The sequence below is a fragment of the Semicossyphus pulcher genome, unplaced genomic scaffold (genome assembly GCF_022749685.1).
Source record: "Semicossyphus pulcher isolate SPU_LCO1_2020_fin unplaced genomic scaffold, fSemPul1.0.p SCAF_3, whole genome shotgun sequence".
NCBI lineage: Eukaryota > Metazoa > Chordata > Actinopteri > Labriformes > Labridae > Semicossyphus > Semicossyphus pulcher.
Genome location: NW_027211704.1, coordinates 18,538,006 through 18,561,949, shown reverse-complemented (window position 1 = coordinate 18,561,949; position 23,944 = coordinate 18,538,006). Strand labels below are relative to the sequence as shown.

General features: G+C 41.1%; 1 protein-coding gene across 1 annotated transcript in view; it reads left to right on the top strand.

The window, feature by feature from the left end:
* Positions 1-23,338, top strand: part of mapkapk2a (MAPK activated protein kinase 2a) — a 30,630-nt gene extending 7,292 nt beyond the window's left edge. Inside the window, exons 2-10 of the mRNA XM_069678941.1 lie at positions 8,528-8,667; positions 16,888-16,952; positions 17,817-17,896; positions 18,023-18,149; positions 18,281-18,356; positions 18,436-18,560; positions 19,397-19,482; positions 19,604-19,684; positions 21,516-23,338. Coding sequence (XP_069535042.1) covers positions 8,528-8,667; positions 16,888-16,952; positions 17,817-17,896; positions 18,023-18,149; positions 18,281-18,356; positions 18,436-18,560; positions 19,397-19,482; positions 19,604-19,684; positions 21,516-21,650 — 915 coding nt within the window. The 3' untranslated portion in view covers positions 21,651-23,338. The remainder of the gene's footprint in view (positions 1-8,527; positions 8,668-16,887; positions 16,953-17,816; positions 17,897-18,022; positions 18,150-18,280; positions 18,357-18,435; positions 18,561-19,396; positions 19,483-19,603; positions 19,685-21,515) is intronic.
* The last annotated feature ends 606 nt before the right edge of the window (positions 23,339-23,944 follow it).

Here is a 23,944-nt window from a genome sequence, read left to right as displayed (position 1 = left end):
ACTTTAATTCTGAATGAGTACTTCCTTATAATTCCACTAGGCTGCTGCTTGAGCAAGAGCGAAATCCCCCTGCTGTCAGTCTAAACAAATAACAATTTTTCTGTCATATTCCCCTGTTGGGGAAAGGGAGTTCTTTGACTTACCAATACGAAGGCAACATAGCACGTCATTGCATACCGAGATAATACAGGAGTAACATTACACATCACAACTGTAACTTAACAAACCAAGACAGGAAAATGGCCACAAAACCACAAAACTAATTGTGATGAAATTGGAGAAGGTTGTTAGGAATGGAGGGAAGCGTGACGATGGACAGTGCGATGGTGACGGCTTAACCAGCCCACCAAGGGGAGACATATGTGAAAATCGTGGCAGTAAATGTTACAATCACTGTCCTTATGTTTAACTTTAGATGACATGAAGCTTTACTCTAGAAGAGAATGTCAAACTTTCCACTTAAATGCTTCAGGATCTCAATGCAAAGAAAGATACAGGTGCTTCTGCACACATTGGCTCCTCCGGGCTTTTTGACCTGTAGTTACAGACAAACAGACTGTGGGAGGCTGAGAACAAAATGGCTGTTTTTGTACTATGTAAGAGGCGTGTTGTCTTCTTCCTGTGTTTTTTCTCTGTCCAGTGGTTGCTGTGCTTACGGCTAATACACAATGTTCCCTCATTGATTGCTGAAGGAATCTGTATTGAAGCCTGTTATGTCGAAGTCTGTATTTGTGATGTTGTTGTGGCAAAACTGTGACAGACCCTTTAATGCCATGAGATCTTATTTCTCCCTTCAGACCATTGTGAAAACATTTGTGAAGCATGTCACAAACAAACGGATTAGTTTCAGGAAAAAGCTTCTTTGGTAAACATCTTGGTGTTGTAAGCTCCTTTGACATGATATGATTTACAGGATCGTAATTTATATGGTCTGTGATCGCAGTAGCCACCTACCCCCTCTTTAGACCTTGTGTTTCTGTGTTGCCTTCCTCTCTGTTGGGTGTAGTGTATTTGGAAGGATGTGGTATTGTGGTTGTGATAGATGGACCCAGAACTTTGTAGCTGACAGTATCTGATACAGAGTAATTTCCATGCTAACACGGCCATCTTGTCATACTGAAACAACACTTCTTTATGAATGGCTGTGAATGCTTCCTGGGCTCTTAATCGACAAAACTTAATTTTCATTGACTGGACTCATTCTTTACCTATTTTTTTCTGTCTATATAATTTTTTTTTTTTTTCAGCTTGTGTCTCATGACCAGTTCCTAAATAGGAAGCTGAGTGGTTGAAGAGTGCTGAGTTGTGTTAACATTAAAGGGAAGTGAATGTATTTCTCTCTTCCAGAGTTCATTCATACAACAGGATGCATTGGCTACCAAATAAACCATCACTTTTCAAAAGCTTTAACCAGCAGAATTGGTGTTTTTACTTCATAAATCAAAAAAGAATCGGTAAAATTGTCATTGATTAGTAAAGCATTTGACAAGATAGTTGGCTGTTTGTTTTAACAATGGTATATTTAGCTTCCAACATGGTAGAAAAGAGAAAGGGACACACCTTTCTATTAAAGCAAGAGTTTGAACTTTTGGTACAAAAGCTTTCTGGTTTAGAGTTACTCTAATACATACTTTAAGCTAATGTGGGTGAGCTTAACAAAAAGACTGGACACTGGGGGAACAGCTAGCCTGTCATAAGGTAAAAGCACAGCCTGACAACAGCCATCATTACCTAAAGGTCACTAATTGTCACCTTTTGTTTGTTTAATGACTACAAACTGAAAGTACATTTGGTTTCATGGGGGCTCATGTGCTAGAGTTCGTCTTATTCAGGCCAGCAACTTCCCCAGGTCTTCACAGGTTGCCTGGCAACTAGGCCACTAGTTCGCAGTGTGAAACCCCTGTCACTGGAAAGCAGTTGATCACACACCTTCCTTTTTGTGTTAAAAGAGTGAAGCCACGAGTATTATCTGTTGCATCAGACACGGTGGGGGATTCACACCATGAATCATATCAGAAGGGAGGAGTGAGGGAAGCCAGCTTACAGGGACAGATAGAGGCGTCAAAAGTCTGTCAGATGCCTTAAGTGTGTCTTACAGTTCTGACCTGTTCATTATCTCCATCTGCTTTGTCAACACAGCCCTGCTGTCCTTTAAAACACTCTACTTCATCTCCTACTTTGTTTCCATGCAGATCTATCAGCTTCTGTCAGGAAGTGAGACAGCTGTTTCTGTGGGTCTTACAGATGTCGTACTCGTTCATTTCCTCCCCCTTATCATGAATGTGTGTGTGTGTGTGTGTGTACCAGGACACCTGCTGACTAATGATAGTCACCTGCAAATGTCATCTGCCATCTGTTTTCAGAGTGAGCATGTGACCGACAGAGCTTGAACTGCGTTATTGTGGCAGGTGAACTCGTCAGAGGCAGAATAAGATGATTTCTATGTTCAATGGCGTGTTTAACCTGTGTTTACAGCAAAATATAGTTTTGATATAATGACCTAGTGTTGACACATAAAATGTTGTTACTACAGGATGCTTATTGACAGAACTAATCATACAACTTACCATAAAGATTTCATGGCAGCTGAGGCCAGTATGGAAATGAAAATTGCAGTAATGGTACCAAAAGCACATTTCAGTACAATTGTGTATGTGCTTTACATACAACTACACATTATGTGATAATAATAATGCACACACGCTCGCACAGACAGACATGTGGTGGTCCTGTGAGCCCAAGCAGATGTCTTTAATCACATCATGTTGTATTGACACACTGATCCAGACACCTCCTCTGGTAGGCTGTTGTTAAACTCTTTTTGTCAGGTTAAGAGGCTTTTCTAATTGAGCCGAGCTTAACCTGTCACCCCTCTTCAACCTCGATCCTCCACAGAATTTCACTGACCCATCACCCTCAGCCTGACTGTGTTTTCTTTCTGGTTTCAACCTTTCTGCTATCAACCCGGGACTTTTCCTCAGCTCATGAGTGGCAGGTGGAGGATGGGGGTGTGCCTTCAGCTCCCCCCCATCCCACCTCCCACTGTCCTGCCCCGAGCACGGGGAGCTTTTGTGTTTTGTTGAGGAAGAGTATTGTGTGCCCATCTGCCCCCCTCATCTCCCTCCTTCTGAGCAAGCTTTGCTGTTTAGCCTCAAAGGGCCAACAGCAGATGGGGGGCTATGCAGCCACACAGGGCCCAGCAGAGAGCAGACGGGGGTGTGTTGGCGTGCATGTATATGATTGTGCATGTTTGGAGAAGACGTGTGAAGTCTTTGTTTGTGGAGGGAAGTCTTCTATATTTAGATGTGCTAAAATTAGTTTCAGCGCATGACTCTTGTTCCAGTACATGTATGTACATATATCAATCTTTCAGTTCTTTGACAGCAACAGTTCAGGGTAACAATTACAATTCATCACTGAGCAAATCCAAAATTTGTACTTTACTATTACTTATTAGTCAGTAATGTACATTTAGAGAGCATTGCAGTTGGTTGAAAGAACACAAGACTATTGGCTAGCATTAAGGTATTTATGGTAAAATGGATTGCACTGATACTGCACCCCTCTAGTTTCCAATGAATCAAAAAGCTTTACACTAAATGTCACACTGATAGCGGAGGCTTCTAACCTGCGGTCAAGATCTACTCTGTGTAACCCATACACATATACACACGCACCATTGACTGGGTGATTTGTCGACCCGCCTCTACCTTCTGAGTTACAGCCACGCTATTGCTAGCCATAGCTTTGTGATGCATGCCAATTAATGATAGAAAATACTCACGTTAACTGTTTTGATTTGTAGCTGTGCTTCACATGTCAAAGAAACCAAATGGTGCAATAAGATAAATTATATTTTCATTACCTGATTTGCAATTTCTACCTATCCAGATATTTCAGTGAGTTTATCTGGTTATCTACTAGGGCCTCTGGATTTTGAAAAATAAACTAATTTTGTCATATTATTTGGAGATATTATATGGAGATAAAATTTAGGAAGTTTCATGACAAACCTGCAGTATTACAGTTAACTGATATACAATATAAGTTCATAATTTAACTATTTGGTTACTTTAAAAGTCAATTATTCTTCAAACAAAACGAACTCTCCTCCTATTCACTACACTTGGTTAAGCCCTATGCCAGCCACTCACTAATCCACTTGTAATAAACCTGAGGACTTGTGTGTCGCAGCCGTCTTTTTAAAATCTAATTAAGCATTTCTATAGATCTTCGCTAAATCTATGTGGTGAAAGACAACAAGCTCCTGGCATGGCTGAGGAGGGTGTAACTAACAAACTCATGCAACAAACAGATTTAACTATATGCCGGCGAGATAGATCCGACGTTTTGTGGGAGTTTATTATTTTCCCTTATAAGTTTCTTTACCAGCCATCTAACTGTATTTTTAAAAATAAAACTCGTGTCTTGCACCGTGACTCACTCAGGATCTGCTGTGCCGCATATTTGCTTCTTGAACGTTCCACATATGTAGCCACAGTGTTAAACAGCAACGAGACGCTGATGATTGAACAGACACAAAGTAACTTAGAAGACACATAACGATGCCTCCTTCATCGAGCTTATGTTTTCTGTGACAGCATTGCATGGATATTTACGGGCAGATGATCATCCACAGTGATCAGTGCCCTATTTGCTCTGGTGGGCTACTAAATATTTAAAGTTGGGAAATAAAGCAGTCATACCTGTAGAATAAGTGACTGCAATTATTGTCTGTCTACTAATGGATAATCAGATTTCAGATTTCAGATTGTGGGGCTCAGATTAAAATGTAACATCTTAGATAACTAATGTCATGTTACTGTTTGATTTGTGCACAACGTCTTTGCGCTGAAAGTTACGTCATTACTAGAGTAATGGCCGGATCTCAGTGTGTCAATCTCTCCTTGTGCCTCATGTGTCCTCAGGTTCAACTGTGTGTGTGTGTGTGTGTGTGTGTCAGAGTGTGAGTGTTTTTTTAAACCTGCCATGACGCAAAAAGTTCGACCCTTGTTTGTTCTGTTCCAAAGGGACGGGATGGTTAAACTGTGCTCTGTGTTCACTGTCCAGATAAAGCAGAGAATCACACACAGCTACTCCATACCTACTCTCCCTGGTAACAGAGACTTTTTATTGGTCTCAAACTCTGGCCTCTCATCACCTCTGTTATAACATGCCAGGACAGACATATAAACCTTTTCATTACACTTATAGTAAGCATGTTATCACTCAGATTACAAATAAAAAGCAACAAATCGCCACATTAGAATTTGCTGAGATCTTTCCTGCATGTCTACCTGTCTTAGCTTTCTTGCAGTTTCTTTCCTTAAAATTGTAATTTCCTGTCTTTTCTATTCTGCAGTTAATCTACAGATTGTCGTAAAATCTCTAACTTACTACAGCAAGACAAGAAAGTGAGCTACACAATCACAGACATGCAGGCAGTAAACACTATAAACCAATAAAATCAAAGTAATGAAGCACTCAGAAACCCGTTAAAGATAGACGGGGAGGAACAAAGAAATTAACTTTTAGTCTTGAAAATATAAAAACCAAACTATTTAAAAATCAACTCGAGCCTGAACTCCACACTGCTCTCAGAGGCCTTGTTCCTCTGGTCAAAGCTGCTGGAGAACTGTCCGCTTTGGTTTTTGAACTTTAAAAAAATCAATGCCAGTCTTACATATGCTCTCTGGTTCAGTCCTGTGAAATGTAAAGGATTTACTTGAAAGGGAATAATTGTAATGAAACTTAAAAAGTATGAATGCACAACGATGAAAATCTCTTTCCATCTTAGATTAATTTGAGTGAGTCTGAAGAAGTGTATCGCAGAGGCTTGGAAAGTGTTTTTTCTGTTGGTCCTGCCGGCTTTGCTGAGGGAGTAAAAAGGTGTAATGAAACATCTGTGTCTATAAAATGCAAAAAGCTTCACATTAAGGCATTTAATGCTCGCCATGTTCCTGATGAAAGTCTCTCATTCTGCTCTTCTTTGCATGTTTTACTTCCTCTTTAGTTAATGGCATGATGGGCTGGTGACCGTTTTGTGGCCTGTCTGTTTTGAACCAAACAGTCATTGTGCTGCTTGAACTCATTCCTTTTAAGTCTTTTGCGTAACTCATTGTACAGATATGAACAGGCACATATATTATATATTAAGTTAATTCAAATAGTTATATGGAACTTGATGTCTTCTGACCCCTCAAAGCGTTTTACATTACATCTCACTGACTCTATTTACATACACGTTCTGCTTCAGTATCCTGCCCAGAGACTCTTTGACATGTAGACTGACTTTCAGATTTGTTGACAACCCTCCGTATACCTCAGCCACCTAGTCAGGTTTCAGTTTAATTAAAGATAAATATAGTGACTAGAGTAGAGTGAAATAACTTGACGCTTTTATAATAAAGTTTGTGTTCCAAGTTTAAGCTGAGGAGGGTTTGAGTTCAGACAATTTGCAAGTTGAAGTGGGCTGAACTTAGTAGAGTGAAGTCAAAGAACATGATCTGAAATGGTTGGAGAAGGGCGGAGAACTTAGGCCAGAACAGTCAGTGCATTCACTTGCTACACTAGGATACAGTCTGCTGGATGCAGTCACAGGGTTTTTAAAATATACTTAAACTACAAAAAAGACTGGGTCCTGCAATTAGGGTGGAGGATTGTGAAAACCTACCCTAAAAAATGGCTGACATTAGCACCAGGGCCACCACCAGAGGGGAGTGTGAGGTGCCTCATAGGAGCACCACATTTTGATAAACTGTGTGCTATCAGTGAAGGGAAGTCTGTGACAGCAGAGATCCTTACCTGTCCGTGCACCCTGTGGCACAAATAGAGAAAATATAACGAGGAACAAGTGTCTTATCACAAATACTGTTCTAATAATTAATTAATGCTTTCACACATAGTTTTGGAGGGAGGGGAGAAATCTGATGTAACTGAGCTTCAGATTCAGAGTCACCAGGTTAATCTTATTTTCAGTGTTACCTGTTTGTTTCTGAGTGACCTGGTTTCTTATGTTGCATATAAATATCTGAATGTCTTGTGTGCAGGACCAGACAGCAGTGAGGGTAGTCTGGTTCTTCCAGCTCTCATTGCCTGCTGGAACGAAGCCCACTGTTGTGTTGTGACTGTGGGCGGGGTTGGAATGTAACGCACCACAGATGAACAGACGATGGCTCATTGTCAGAGCTACCAGGCTGAATTCTTTCTGATATTCTGGGGCTTTATTTGTGGTTCTGTACTCTATATCATATAATGCAATCTGTAAATAAACACTAGTGCTTATTAAAAGACAACTAATACTTTGAGCAGCTGCACTACTGAAAACACCTTTTCCCAATATACTTGTTTCATCGTGTAGCTGTGATATGAATACTGTTTGGTGGACTAAAATATGATCGTCTTATATTTACTCTTTGCGACAGGCTGGAGCTCATAGTTAAGAAGTTCAGACCTATATTTGACCCAGGAACTCCTTTTACTACTGTAAAGCAGTCTGCTAGTTTCCTGTGACATTTGTTGTGTTATTTACAACCAGCAAGGTCATGATACATGACCCTCTTTGGGGTCAATTTTGCTTACCTAACAAAGGCACCCAGTTTTAAACCTTAAACCTGGTATAAACCTGGTATAACCTGGCATAGGATTTCTTTAATTATGAGAGGTATGATGCATTAAATGTTTCATTATTTTGTACCTTTTTAAGGCAGTAAACAAAATGCTGCTCAGTGGTTCACTCAGAAAAGCAACACCAAAGAGGGGTATGGCAAGAAAATGAATGATACCTCACACTGATACGAAGAGATCAACTTATATTTGCTCTGAAATCACATCTAGCAGCAACAACTGTGCCTAAACATGCCTTTTGTTAAATGCTTTCTCTGCACCATGTCTGTTAACATGGTAACTTTGCCTGCCAGGGAGAAAACATTATATTCCCGTCACACAATTGCTGGTTTAAATTTAGTGTTGCGAGCAGTGCAATACTGAATTGAATTACACCTAGGCCAAAAGGCCTGAGTCATGCAAGGTACCAGAAGGCCAGGGACCCTGAGTGTCATTGAGCCGCATGCTGAATATTTAAGTGTCTGAGAAACTTTTCTCTTTAACTGTTCTTGTTTTGCTCTGACACTTTGCTGTCAGGGATTACAGCAGCAATGGATGTATAAGAGAATATATGACAACACAAAATCACTCAATTAACAGGTGCTTTTGTCAAATGGTGCACTGACCTTGTGGCACACAAAGAGGGTGCTACATGTACACAAAACTGAATTTATACATATACAGTGTAATTTCAATGTTTGTCCAGCTGGTGGCAGCACTGCACTTCTGTCTTTTCAGAAGTCATACAGTTGGTGTGTTATCTATCAATCAATCACTCAGTTTGTATAGCTCAACTTCATAACCAAGACACTTTTCATCCATATACTGCTGATTTAAATTACCCATTAAAGAGTAATATTAACTTGAATGTTCTATTATTGAACTAATCCGCCTCTTACCCTGTCTCTGTTCCTCTGTTCAGATGCTGAAGGACTGTGCTAAGGCCCGCAGCGAAGTGGAGCTCCACTGGAGGGCGTCTCCTTGTGCCAACATTGTGCGCATCATTGACGTCTACGAGAACCTCTATCAGAGCAAGAAGTGTCTGCTTATAGTCATGGAGTGGTGAGTGCACAGTCTCAATCTTCTCGAAAGTGTAATCGTCATGTTGTTGATTTTCAAGGCGATTTCAAGCAAACGGTGATGACAGGTTGTTTACTTTCACATTCAACCCAGATTGTTCAACACGTTTAACATTAGGGCTACATTATATATTTTTCCAGCATTGGCATTGTGCTGTGTGCATGTGCAGTAGTCACAATGTGCGACAGATGATCTCAAGTCAGTTAAATTAAGTTAAAACATGTCATGCAACAACATTATTGCTGCCTGATACTGAAGGGAATAATAATAACTACATGTACAAAGTTTTCAGTAGTTGCAGTTAAGATTCTGAAGGTGTTTGAACAACCAGCAAGAAGACTGAACATTTTGCTAATTTATTTTAACACAGTATGATTTTATCACTCCCTGTCTCCGCCAACTTGCCTTGCCTAGCACCTAACATAGGCTAGCATGATAAATTAAACCTTCACCCATATTATGCAACATTTTGTTCCAAACCAAGTAATCTGATTGGATAAGAGGCGTTATATTAGTGCTGATATAGAGAACAACATCACTCGGACTTTTCACTCTGTGTATCACTCCGCCTCAGCCAGGTGTTCTGAATACTGTTAATTAACATTACAGCAGACTGTGTATGTCGACATTAAAGCTGCAGTAGTTAAGATGGAGAAGAGAGCGGACTTTGCTTCAAAATTTGAAAGGTTACAACCTCCAGGTCCCTCCCCCTCTCTCTCCGCAACGCTCAGTCCTGCCTCCAAAGCCCTCCCCACAGAGGAGGCCATCATGCGCGCAGGCTAGTAACCGCAGCAACTGAAGGAGCCAGATATACACTATGTAAAAACAGCCGTTTTATTACACCACCACCACTATCGAAGCAGATACACATCAAACCAGAGGAAATCAGTGTTTTTGCTGTGAATGGTAATCTACAATTCCATCAGCAAAACCACCAGCACTTAGTTTGCTAACAGAGACTGTGGAAAAAACAGCGCCAACGAAGCAGTATCTCACTGGTGTTGGGAACATTTAGCCGTGAGAGCACAGCCACACAGAACTATTAGGAGAAAGTCAGAAACGGTCACACTGCCTGGACACTTCACAAAGATATTTTCAGCCACACCGCCATGAGACAACGCTAAACAGTAGCCACATTGAGAACAAGCTAACGTTAGCCCGACTGCAACACCAACTTAACACAACGTCACAGTAACCGTGACGGAGGAGTGGTGCTGCGCAGCGTGTGATTGACAGTAGCCTGAGAGACTGCTCGGCTCTCATTGGTTGTGTGTTTCGGGAGCGTCGGATTCTTACAAATGCCAGTAGGAGCAGTAGGAGGAGCCAGAGGAACATGATTTTTTTTTTTACAGATTATCTCTCTCATGTACTGCTGCATGTTAAAAGTGACAGTTTGAGCAAATATGACAAAAAGTTAGTTTTAATAATGTTACCTACGACAGCTTTAATGAAGCTGTTACCTCTGAATCACACAGCAGACTCTTATTTCACTGGTTGAAGTAAAACATCTGGATAAATGAACATGATAACAAACAGCTTATCTGTGGTAACATGTACACACAGAGTGCAGGAGAATGTTTGGGTTGCTTGGCAACAAAAGTCCAGTTTGATTTAAATTTCAGTTAAATTTTGGAACTTGTTGAGTTTGAGCAAAAAGTAATCTGTTGTTGATTAATACTTTTTACTAACATTTGCCGCTTGTGTAATTATATAAAAGCAATATCACACTCAAGGTTGTGATTTTGTACTGAATATCATTACCTGCAGCCTCGTGCCTACGACTGAATCGCAGCCGTGATGATTCTCAGTACATCATCCCTCCCTTGCTTGTCAGTAAGCATACTCAGAGCCGAAGTTTGGAGATATCTGCTTCTTAAGGGTAATTCAATTGACTCTTTGGGGGGAAACCCTGTTAAGTTGCCCAATAATGAAAATGATGATTGATGGTATATCCGTACGTGACACACAGCATGCATTTCCTTTTACTTTGTCATATCCGTATAGGTGAAGTAATGAACATCTTTCTTAAACAATTGTTCAAAGCACACTTGAGCCAGTTTATTTATTGTAAATCTGTTGTGTGTGACTTTCATAGAAAATGACCCATTTCTTCTAAATGATCTTAGCACAATTTCCTCACCTGTTGTATTTCCATCTCGCAACATTTAACCACACAACCCCCATCAACTTGTCACACGTGCATTAATTAAGTCTGTGGTTACCTTTTATGCAGAGGTAGTGGACCTGTCTTTCGACATACTCTCATGGTAGTTGCATATGATGACTCATTTCCATTAGAAAAAAGCAGCTCAGCATGAAATGCCAATAAAGTATTTCTTATGAAACTTAGTTTCCTTGAATATCACACGAGGACACTTTGTGACTTGAGATCTAGCTTCTTGATGTGCTTTTCCTCTGACTCTGCAGAAGTACATTCAGTCTTATGACCTACATATATTCTGCTGATTGAGTATTGTCCCATGTTGTGTAAAGGGTTATTATGTAAAGTCACCTCTTGTAATTTTGGAAATTCGGTGAGGATGAGCGTGCAGCTGCTGATATGCCCTCCGACCCATCTTATACTAATCTGCTACTTTACTTGCACTTCCTCAGCTTTGTTTTAAACATTCCTTTGCCTTGGTTAACCTGGTGTGCTGTAGGACCTGGGGCGGGGGTGGTGATGAACTAGAAATATTCAAAAGCTAACCAGAATAGTTTACACTAACCACAATTTATAAATAGCCCTGCCAATCCTTTAATGATGCGTTATTAAGTATGCGGTATAACCCAATAACCCACCGGTGTGAAAAACATGATCAGTTTTGGATTCGACTAGCACAGAGGTCAGCAGTGTTTGCTCATCTCTGCTGGAGGCTGTATGGAGCTGTGCAATTGAATTGTATTACATAACATTGTGACATGTTGATATTGCCCAAATCCTTCCATAATGCAGTCCAGACTGCAGACAGCCTCCCAAAAGAGCATTATACCATTGTCCTTTCCAATGCTGATTCTAATACCTGAATTTGTACCAATCCGGAAGCAGCGTCAGGATATTAGCAATAAAGCTCTGTACTGCTAACCCTTTATGGATGACCATTTTTGTGTTGCCAGACTCGGAGAATAAATTACAGAGAACTTTCTTTTATTATGTAGTTTGACATTTTTTGACACATCTCTCTCACTTGTGTCGGCTGAAAAATGTGGGAGAGACGCTGATTTTTAATTGTTTTTACTGGTTTTGATTAACCAGTAAAAGGAAAGACAGGTAGTTAAGGAATCCTTACTTCAAAACAAGCAGAGCATCTACAAACAAGCTAAGCTAACATTAGCGCCTTGAAGCCCGGACAGGCTGTATTAGCTTAAGCATGGGAAAAATGCTGATTTTAAACTTGAATCTGTTTGAACCCTGCATGTTGCATGGTGATTTTGCACTTCAAATTAAATTGAGTGATTGATTGATTTTCCAATAGCACTTTTTTTTAGCATTTTTTTGCTTTGCTATTGACACCAGATACAGCTCAAACAATCAGTGTGTCTTTGTTAGTCTAAAACAGTAGTTATTGTTGGCAGCCATAATGCACCCGTGTTGGAACTACAGGGCAGCTTGCATTGTAATCTACAGTTTTGGAGCGGCAAAGAAGAAATGATTTTATTCAAGGCGAAATAGTGAAGCATAAACTGGCGTACAAGCCCTACCTGATCCCATGTTTTAGGTAGTATCCGAGGCATTTCTGATGCTGGTATTGGTAACTCTATTTTTCAGTCCCTAAGAGCACATGGACATTTAATTAATTAAAAAACACAAGTTGCACAAATTAAACCTACTATAAGGAATTTTTAACTGGTTGTGAAACAATCTTAATACTGCATCTAAATGGCAAGCAATTGGTCAGCCACTTAAAGTCGATGATTGGTATCATCAGTTGAAGAACCCTATTTGACCCCTACACGCGGTTCTGTATGTGCCTGACTGACTGAGTGACAGAGTGACGGTACTTTCACAGCCGTAGAGAAGAGAGCCCGACCGATACTGGATGTTTGGGGCCGATACCGATATTAGGGAGTAAAAAAATTCCAATATCGGCCGATATACAGAACTGTGCAAAAGTTTTAGGCAGGTGTGAAAAAATGCTGTAAACTAAGAACGCTTTCATAAACAGAAGTGTTAATAGTTTATTTTCATCACCTAACAAAATGCAGTGACTGAACAGAAGAGAAATCTAAATCAAATCAATATTTGGTGTTGAGCATTGAGGACACCATTAATCCTGACCAAATCTCCAACTCCATTTGCAGAAATGCAGCCCCAAACTTGCAAGGAACTTCCACCATGCTTCACTGTTGCCTGCAGACACTCAGTATTGTCTGTTTCTTTGTGCTTCTTCAAAAGAGCTTAAACAGCACATCTTGAAACCCCAGTCTACTTTGAAGTCTTTGTCTGGGAGAGACCTTGCTGATGCAGTATCACTACCTTGTGTCTCGTTGCTGTGCTCAGTCTTGCTATGGTGTATGACCTGTGACATGAACCTGTCTTCCACAAGCTCACCGTTGAGTTTGCCTGTTCCTCACCCAGGTTCAAGCCTCCTACACAGCTGTGTCTGTTTCAGTTAATGACTGTGTTTCAAACTACATGGATAATTGATGATCATGTTTGGTATATTTGGTTGATCATATACTTTGTCTATAACCCTACAAAATCCCTGACTTTGTGCAAGTCTACCTACAAGAATTGATGCTGGTTTGAAAGCAAAGGCTTAATGAGCAGGATGAGGACTACTATGGATACTATTGAACTTAAAACTAACTGAGAGCGACACTGTGCACACGGGATCTCGTCTGCGCAGTTTAGATGCGCATAGGGTAGAAACAGCGGTGCTCTGAAAGCAAGCTTTCTTTGGCTGACTGCTGTGATTTGAACATAAGTTTGTTGTTCACAATGTTTCGTTCTGTATGGGAAAGATGATGCTTCCCTTCGCTGTGTGTGCTGCTCTGCTCAGCTGTGACGCGCACTCTGGCAGTGATAGGGACGTCCCCATTTCCCATCATGCCTGCCGCCTAGTGCTGACTGAGTAGTTTAAGTTGTTAAGTTTGCTAATTTATGTTCCAAATGCAAAAAATAGTGTTTGTTAGGGTTTTTAATGTGTCTATTTCGAACACATGTTCTGCATATGTTATATATATATATGATTGTCATTTTTGTGCTGGTTTATGGTTGTAACCACGAGTGAGGTGGCTCTTACATTTCTTGACTCCATCTGTATTTTGGTATTAAGACTTGGAGCGTGGCTCTCATGTTGTCAAAATGATCACTGCGCTCTCTGCTTGTCAGGCGGTGTAATGACTTTCTCTCATAGCACTGTAAAAATTAAAGTCATCAATATCGGAGTATGTCGAAGGACATATACGCTGATACTGATATATCTGCGAAACACTAATATTGGCGGATAAAATCGACTGACCGATAAATCGGTCGCGCTCTAGTAGAGAGAGAGTTGCGACATCGCAATGGCGGATCATGGAGCATATTGGACCTCCACTGACGTGACTCTCTGTCTATACGGCTCTGAATACTTTGTTCGGGGAGTAGGCGGGGCTGCTCCTCCGCTGCTTGTCCACTGTCCTCACCTACATCCACAGCGCGCACCTGCTTTCATGCATGTTGTCATTAGCCTCATAAGGACAGTCCTTGTAACACATTGCCTGCAAAAGCGCACATTGACCTGATGCAGTCACATACTAGTTTTGTTTTCCATTAACTTTGCTTTTTAGCTGCTGTATTCTACACAGAGCAAAGCAGTGGCAACAGCAAGGCAGGCTGTCAACTTGACAACCTGAAACTCAAAATGACCCTTAATTGTTGTTGGATCAAGAGGTTTTTACTGGAAGCTAAATTATCAGTAGAAACTGTCCAGGTGATAAAAAAAAAAAAAAAACAGCGTTAAGTCACTGAATGAAGTGGTTACTGGCAAAAAACAAAGGTGTCAAAGCAAGCTATTTTGGTCTGCGAGCTGAGCTGAGCTAGCTGCTAACTTCTGGTTAAAGGACGTAGATTCTGATAAGCATGCAGAACACAGCAGCCTTTGTTTACATATTTAACAGCAAAGTTTCACAGTGAGTAGAAGCTAGCTTTTTTAAAGGGAAACAGGAGATAATCTTTAGCTTGTGCAAGACAGGATCAGCAAAGATAGTATCGTCTGCGCGGGCCGCCAAAATCAACTCATAATGAAACTCCTCATGGCTGCTTTAATCAAGATTGTTCAAGAATTAGTTTCGATTTAAACAGCTCATGATGTGTGGTAGGGCTTTTCTAAACCGTTATATTTTCTCAAGCAAGTACATCGTATGCCGCATACTGGTGAGGTGTGTCTACATTGTATACATGATGTGAATGGGTGTGGCAGTTTTCAGCTACAGTGGTGCGAGATAAGTGTTCCCACTCAATACTTCTGATGAGAATAGGAGTGCTCAGTATCTATTCTGCTGAGAATTCACCTTTTCAGAAACACACTCGAAGAGGCTCGCTACCTTAGACCACAAGTTCATCTCTTCGTCTGCTCTGGCCACATGAGACAAACCATGTGTGAAACACGTTTGCATAACTGAGGGATTGCCAGCCACTTGAGGAAGGTTCTCACATTTCATGTATTTTAATATGAAAAAGCGATTCTCAGCATGCAAAATATGAGTGTGATTGATTTTGAGAGGTTTGAAGTGTGTTGTGGTTTAGAAGTGCTGTCCCACAGGCATCGGGTCCTTCTCCCCTCGTATACACATGCATGCCTGAAGAATCAGTAGTAACACACACAGACAGAGACACACATAAAATTGGCATCGATGACAGCACCTGAAACCTATCCAGTCATACTGAGCAAGAAGCATTAAATGAAACTTATGCATTTGCAGCATGCAGCATGCTTGATGAGGAGTTTGATTTTCTCATACTAAACATGATGCAGGTTAACGACTGTTCTCTTTGTATTTGACCGTACTCGCTGACAGTTAAATATCTTTATAACTTTAAGGCTTTAATGTTTCTTTGATGCCCCGTGAAATACCTGTATGCTTTACAAATGCACAAGACTGACTGTGGATCAGGGAATTCTGAGTACTAATCCTATTATAGTTGTTGAAATCAAGCAAATATAAATGAATGCTTGTAACGGTTTTTAAACACATGGCTATCATGAACAGAACATTGTATTGATGCAACTTGCGGCATTTTTTTTTTTGGTTGAATCTAAAAAATAAACTAGCATGTAACCTACCAAAGACCATATTGCATTTTGACACCATGACTCCAGCTCAGAACTAAACCACTGTGTGTCTTTTTGGAGACAATCAAATTAAAATACAAATTTTGCGTCACATTAGGATTCGACACAAGGTCACAAGGCTAAATGGCTATACAGCACTGAAAAATATGATGTTTCTGCTTCCTCTGAAATATTTTCAGAAAAACACATTGACGTTAACTAACGTTGCGATGTCTCTCACACCGCAGACTTGCACAAACACAGAATGAAAATGGAAAGTCTGAATTTACTCGAAACACAGACGTCTGATGCAAATACTAAAGACGTGATGTGTCTGAGGTGCCTCTTCTGAAACAGTGATAGTGAACTCCTGTGTAACAGCTCAGTGGATGTTAGTGCTGGTCAGACGGAGACTACAGGTGTGTTCTTGGCTGTACAAGCACCAATGCTTTTTGTAACCATATAAATAATTGGATAAATCAACAGTAAGAACTATAAAAGTAAGTGTTTTCTACAATAAGCCTTTTTCTCCTGCTGTGCAGAGGTTTAAATAGTGAATATGTTGCTCATTCATTTGGTTTCACAGTTATCTTCAAGTGTTGATCAACCAACACACCACAGACCACATTTGACCGCAATCCAGTCGGAGAGACAGAAAGCCCTGCACCCTGTTAATTACTGGCAAGGCAGCCTGTGTTTCATACAGAGCATTATAATTGATATATATATATATATATATACATGGTGCATCTCTCAACACTCTCTCTGCTAATCGTAGTTCTCCATACTGCTCAGGTCAATTTCCCCTCTGTTCCTCCTCTCTTGTCAATGCAGCGCACGGCCTTGACTGACAGAGGTCTCTGTGGAGCAGACTTGAGTTGGGTGCTGAAAACATCAGAAGTATACCCAGTCGCTAAAGCCAGATCCTGTTTGTTTGTTTTTGCAGCATGGATGGAGGGGAGCTTTTTAGTCGAATCCAGGACCGAGGAGACCAGGCATTCACAGAGAGAGGTAACAAGCTTCTATTTGACACATTTGTTACAATACATGATTGCATATCAAATAGCACTTGTTCACTGTAGATATACACTCACCGGCCACTTTATTAGGTACACCTGTTCAACTGCTAGTTAACGTAAATATCTAATCAGCCAATCACATGGCAGCAACTCGCTTTCAAAGTTCAAAGCGAGCATCAGAATGGGAAAGAAAGGTGATTTAAGTGACTTTGAATGTGGCATGGTTGTTGGTGCTGGACAGGCTGGTCTGAGTATTTCAGAAACTGCTGATCTACTGGATTTTCATGCACAACCATCTCTAGGGTTTACAGAGAATGTTCCGAAAAAGCATCAGTTCTCTGGGCGAAAATGCGTTGTTGATGGCAGAGGTCAGAGGAGCATGGCCAGACTGGTTCGAGCTGATAGAAATGCAACATTAATTCAAATAACCACTGGTTACAACTGAGGTATGCAGCAGAGCATCTCTGAACGCACAACACGTCGAACCTTGAAGCAGATGGGCTACAGCAGCAGAAGACCACACCGGGTTCCACTCCTGTCAGCAAAGGAACAGCAAACTGAGGCTACAAATCGCACAGGCAAAATAAGATTGGAAATACGTTGCCTGGTCTGATGAGTCTCGATTTCTCTTGTGACATTCGGATGGTAGAGTCAGAATTTGACGTAAACAACATTAAAGCATGGATCTGACCTGCCTTTATTAAGGCAGTTCTGAAGGCAAGATCCAACCCAGTATTAGCAAGGTGTACCTGATGAAGTGCCTAGTGAGTGTATATGGCCCATACACCTGCTTGTTAATACAGCACTCGTGCATTTTTAACCTTTTGCTAAAGAGCTTTTTGTCTCTTCACTTTAGAGGCATCTGACATCATGAAGAGCATCGGAGAGGCCATCCAATATTTACATGCAGTCAACATCGCACACAGAGACGTCAAGGTCTGTTGAGAAATTCAAGCGTTCTTTTGGGGGGGGGGGGGGGGGGGGGGGTTTCAAGAATAATTCCTTTGATTTTGCATCATATTTGTCTTCTTTTTTCTGGCTCTTCCCGAATCCTCCCTGCAGCCAGAGAATTTACTGTATTCCACGAAGAGGCCCAGCGCCCTGCTCAAACTCACAGACTTTGGCTTTGCCAAGGAGACCACTTCCCACAACTCTTTAGCTACTCCCTGCTACACACCCTACTATGTTGGTAAGAATCTGTTTGTGTATTCACTCCCATGTTATCTGCACTTGTTGCTTAATTGTTAAAATGACTCATAACATTTTTCTCTACCCTCTCACTCCTTGCTTTCCCCTTTATTCCTTCCCTGCTGTCTGCAGCTCCAGAGGTTCTGGGCCCCGAGAAGTATGACAAGTCATGTGACATGTGGTCGTTGGGTGTCATCATGTATATCCTGTAAGTCCGTTTTTTTTGCTATATTTCTGATTATTTATTTGCCTCTATGACTAATACTTGCTTTTTAAACCTATTACAGGTTGTGTGGGTACCCTCCTTTTTATTCTAACCACGGTCTGGCCATCTCTCCCGGGATGAAGAAGAGGATCAGGATGGGCCAGTATGAGTTTCCCAACCCAGAATGGTCTGATGTATCAGAGGAAGGTCAGCAATAGCTTCATTTATGTATATGGTGACTGGAGATATTGAGTTTAAATGTTGACACTCGTCCTTCCTAAAACCAAATTATGTGAATGATTTCCTCGTTTATAAAGAAATGCATCAGGCCGTTATTGGTGGCTCTTAAGGCTTGACATGCGAAGGGAACACATGCTGCATGTTGGTCTTACATTAAGAAACTTTCATCTAAGACAGTATGATCGTTTCACAAGCTCCCACAGGCCCTCACTACAAACTTTCTCACCCAAACGTGACAAACAAGCTTTTCTTTCTTACTTTGAGATCAAGAAATTGAAACTGATGCAGGTGTTTCACCTCCTGTCCGCTGCTGTCGGTCCTTTTCACTACTATTGAAAGTGATGTTTGATACGCTGACACAATGATGAAGCCCAAATATCTCCTTCTAACAGATGGGTGTATGACTATATATGTGGAACGGCAGAAGGGCCAGATGGGTTGTATTTACTGTAAAACACTTCATATGTGCTATTTCCTTCTTTACTGTAGGGTTTCTAAATTCGGTTTATCGTTAACGCCATCAGCAGCAAACGAGACGTGCCCAAAATACATCCGTCCACAGAAGATTGAACCGTCTGTCTGCCTCTGGCCTTACTTATTCTGCTGCAGTGTGGGCTACTTTTCCAATTCACATGACCTACATTAGAAAATAGGATACATAAAACCCTGCGCCAGTACTGTACACTCCATCTGCATCATACTTAATCTCCGGTTTTAAATCTCACTGTTGGACCATTTGGATGTGGTTCAAGGTTTCTAAATAGAGCTGTTTTTTTTACTGATATAAATATTAATGTTTGCAGCTAAACAACTGATCAGGACCCTCCTCAAGACCGAGCCAACACAAAGGATGACCATCACGGAGTTCATGAATCATCCATGGATCAATGTAAGTGCACACACTGTCATGCTTTTTTTTTTCTAGCTCACTTTCTGAACATTAACTGCATTGCTCTGGCTGACACCGCTCCAGTGAACTAACATTTGAATGTCTGTGTGTCTCACTAAAGCAATCGATGGAGGTTCCCCAGACCCCACTTCACACCAGCCGGGTGCTAAAGGAAGAGATGGACGCATGGGAGGACGTCAAGGTAAGATTATTTTTTTTATTAGCGTACATGAGCAAACATCATTGTCAGGAAGAGGATTGTCTGTTTTAAAGGCAGTGGCTTTCAGTGCCTTTCGTCTGGTCTGATTCCCTGCAAAGTCAGATGAAAACATTGACAGCAAGTAGACCAGAAGAGCACATGAACATTTTCCAAAGAAAAGTTTTGCAGAGAGATGTCTGCTCGACACTTAAAAGGAAGCAGTAGAGAAGGGTTCACAGAGAATACTACAAATGGATGTACAAAATAGGTCAGCTAAAATGGACAGTGATGGAGCACGGGCAGAAACAGGAGTTAACCTACCCTGAATTTGCCCTCTTCTTCATAGTCAGGACTGTTACGTCTGTTTGATTTAAGAACAACACTGTGAAATCTGGCTCTCAACCAATGGACGTCACCGTGGACATTACTGTAATACACTGGCTTATTAAGTAACATTCATGCTACCCAGCTTTATCTTGACATTACAAGGGCAGTGTTTCCGCTACATACATTTTGCAATACGCCGCTGCTTCAGATTTCTATAATGTGTCCCGAAGTTGCAATTAAACGACTCCGCAGAGATGTCCGCTCGAAATTAATGGTCGTTCGCCCGCTCTCCTTGTTGAGGAAATGCACTGAAACAGTGACAGGAGTCATAAGACATCAATCACACGTGAAGTCGTGGCAACCAATTAAGCAACAGCGGGACCAGTTTACTCCTCACAAACGCTCTCTGTCCACACACAATCATATGCAGTTCTGTTACGCGATGTAAACAATCCTGTTGTGTATCTCCGTATGTCCCTACTGTAAATGCATTGATTGTCGCTGTTTATAAAGTTTATAAAAAGGTGCAGGTGTCATTTGGTAACGATCGATCTTATCATTCTGATCGCCACATCATCCCTCGTGCTTATGCGGCTCACGTGACCTGAGAACTGAATTGCGAGAGAAAATATTAAACTTTTGTAACTTAAACAGACTGCTGATGAAGACAGTCCACACAGCAGACGGAGAGACAGACAGAAAAAGGGGGGCGGGGCCAGCAGCTCTGCAGAGAGCAGAGGTGCAGGTTTGTTGGGGGACTGAAGCAAAGAAAAGAGATCTTAAAACTTAATAAGGTGAATTGGAGAGTACAATTAAAGTGTGGAAGTCTACATGTAATGTGTCATTGATATATGCGATTAATTGCAATCAATTAATTACACTGCTGATAAAAAAGCCTAGCGGAAACACTAAAGGGGATTTTGATAACGTTATCTTTCTCAGCAAAATTACTTTTATTGTGCTAAAGGAGGTGTATGAATTGTAGCTGCAAACAGATACATAATCTCCTCGGTGCCTGTCCTGCAAACAGAAGAAAAGTAGTATTTAACATGTCTTTTGCTTCCAGAACAAAAGCACATAGTAGCCAGATGAAGAAGTTCGCTAAGGGCAGCTGTCACTTCGGGAAACACTACCACAGAGGCTGCCAAATTCAACACGATTAAGTTCCTCATAGTTACTTAAAATGTGCTTTTTAAATCCCGACCTGTCACTTTGTTTACTCTTTGTTATTGTTATACAATCATGAACCAATAAGGCACATGTTAATCTTTTTTGACCCCAACACTTCAGAAATATCAGACATATTGCTTGTGCCATGGATCTTGATTTAAAAAGCAAACAGGTTGGCTGACAGGTTCCTTCATATTGATCTACACAGCCAGGTTTGTTTTGTTGAAATGGCGCTCAGAGTACATTTTTCGATCTTTAAGGAGTAGCTGCTGATTGGACCGCCGTCTTTGGTGAGGCGAAGCAACTGGCCTTATATGGTTTTTTTTTTATTTTTCAGGAGGAAATGACCAGTGCCTTGGCAACAATGAGGGTTGACTATGAGCAAATCAAGATCAAGACCATTGCGGACTCAACCAATCCCCTGCTAACGAAACGGAGGAAGAAAGCCAATAACAGCATGGCGGGCCCGTAGTCTGCTGCCCACTGAAAGATGCACGAATGCATGCACATACAAACACAGGTTGTAAAAAGGAAGCAATAATTTGTCGACACATGAGTCGCATTGCATGGATTTTATCAGTGTTTTATTTTTTCATGGCAAATTCTAATGTTTTGTAGGAGTGTTTTGTTTTTATTACTCTACCATTTTAACAAGCCCACACCTCTGCGCTGGCAGGGGGGACGTTTATCTGTGTTTTTACACCACTGAAGAGATTATGAATTTTAGAGAATGAGAGGGAATCGGTGAGATCTCTCTCCTTTCTTCTCCCAGATATCAGGTTGTGTGAGAGGGGCTCGAATGTTGGAAACGGACATGAAGCCTTAGCATTAGCAGTAGTTCTTTCCCCTCCCACAGCCCTGTTCTAGCACTAGCCCCCCACCTGTGAATGTTAAATCAAACGGCTAAATCCCAAAAATAAAAGCAAGGGAAGGTTTCTTTACATGCAAAGTAAGCGGATGTATGTTGAACTGACGAGTGGAATGTAAGGACTCTGTCCCTGACTGTTGGAATTAGCTGGATAGTCGCTCATTTCTCGTACTTGAGTCTGTCAGGTTCAGTTTGTCTTGTGAATGTCGAACAGAGGCCTATGCACTCACTCAAGGGCCGCGTGCCATTCTGACAGAGCACCTCACTTTGGCTCCTCTCTCCTGAATTTATTTACGCTTGTTTTTCAGGTGCGTAGTTTTAGGCCAGAGAAGGACGCCAGGTTTAAGAACAGAAACCGGCTCCACCTTCCTCCTGCATGTAGCTCAAAGGAGAGAGCGAGCCAACTGATACTGTATTTTTTCATGGATTTTATGAATATATTAGCATAGGCCTTAATGAGTGTTGCTAAATCAGCAGATGACATTAACCCCGACCGACCATTTGGTTCAGGCTTTCATCAATGTTATGCTTCAGATTTTATAACATTGCCAGATTATATTTCAGGTTAATGCTATGCAGATGTGTTTATCAGCTTCAAGTACTGCTAGGACCTTTTATGATTAGTGTGGATTCATGTTTGTGTTGGAGGGATGTCGAGCAACAATAGGGAGCGTTTGTGTCTTTATGTAAGCAGTAGCATCCTCTAGGGCATACAAGGTTCAGACAGACTGGTGCAGCTCCGACTGTCTTTCTGAAAAGGTCTATTATCGTTACTGTTGTTTGCACCAGCCCAGCTGTCAGGAGGGACTAGCCTGTGTTCTCCAACACATCTCCTCCACACTTCCTGGAGGATTGACAGGAAGTAGAAAGTACTTAAGAGCTGCTCCCTGTCTGAGCAGAATCTGACATAACACCAGCAAGCTGTCGTCACATTGAGACGGGGTGTGATGATTGGTTTCTTTTTTATGTTCTGTTAACGTAACAGAGCTTCCCATCTCACTGGGATCATGGCACATGATTGTGTTAGTTTTGTCCACTTCACTTTGTAGAATCACCCACATTACCCTGTCACATCGCACCCGAAATCTCTCACTGTAAAAATGTTCATTGAATGTTTGTTTGATGATGTTCCCTCCTGTTTTTTCTTTTCTTTTTCTTTTCATCCCCCTCGACACCTTTTTTGTAGTGGAAGCACAGATGTGTCTGTCTTTTTTCCCCCCTTGTCATTGAGTCTGTTCTGCTCCACCTGCCGTACTTTTGTCTGCTTCAGCTTTGGATTAAAAAACACATAAAACAAACAACCTCCTCTCTTGTCATCTTTTGTCAATACGAAATAATGTCCACGGTGTAAAAATAAGAGGGGAAAAAAGGATGTACTTCTATAGACAGTTTTTACTGAATTTATTCATTGCAGCATTTAAAGATTTAATTTTAATTAAAGTATTTTTTTGCTTCAAAGCAGTTGTGTTACTGAAATAGTTTAAACCAAGGTAATACAGAATGTGTAGGTTTCATTCGTTATGTATAATGATAGCAAGTGTGTGTAGTATGAGTCAAACTGATTCAGTAGAGATTTCTTCAGCTTAAACTTCAACTATCTATAAAACAGTCATTTTGAAGTGATCTATTTGCTAAAGTTAAATGGCTGGCGGAGAGAGTAAACCTGATCCCAAATTTGACCTTTGCCTCAACATTTAGAGAATTTATCTTGTCAAACACGTCTCCTTTTATGACTCGGACAGGCTCGGGATTTGTGGCTTTGAGTGCTCAGACTCAACTGGTGACAAACAAGCTGGCGAGCACGAGTGACTCCTGGAATATACGCATTTGCGAAGCAAAACAGCGGTGTCATTGAGTCAACACGGACCTTTGCCAACACTGGGGTGTTGAGAGCAGCT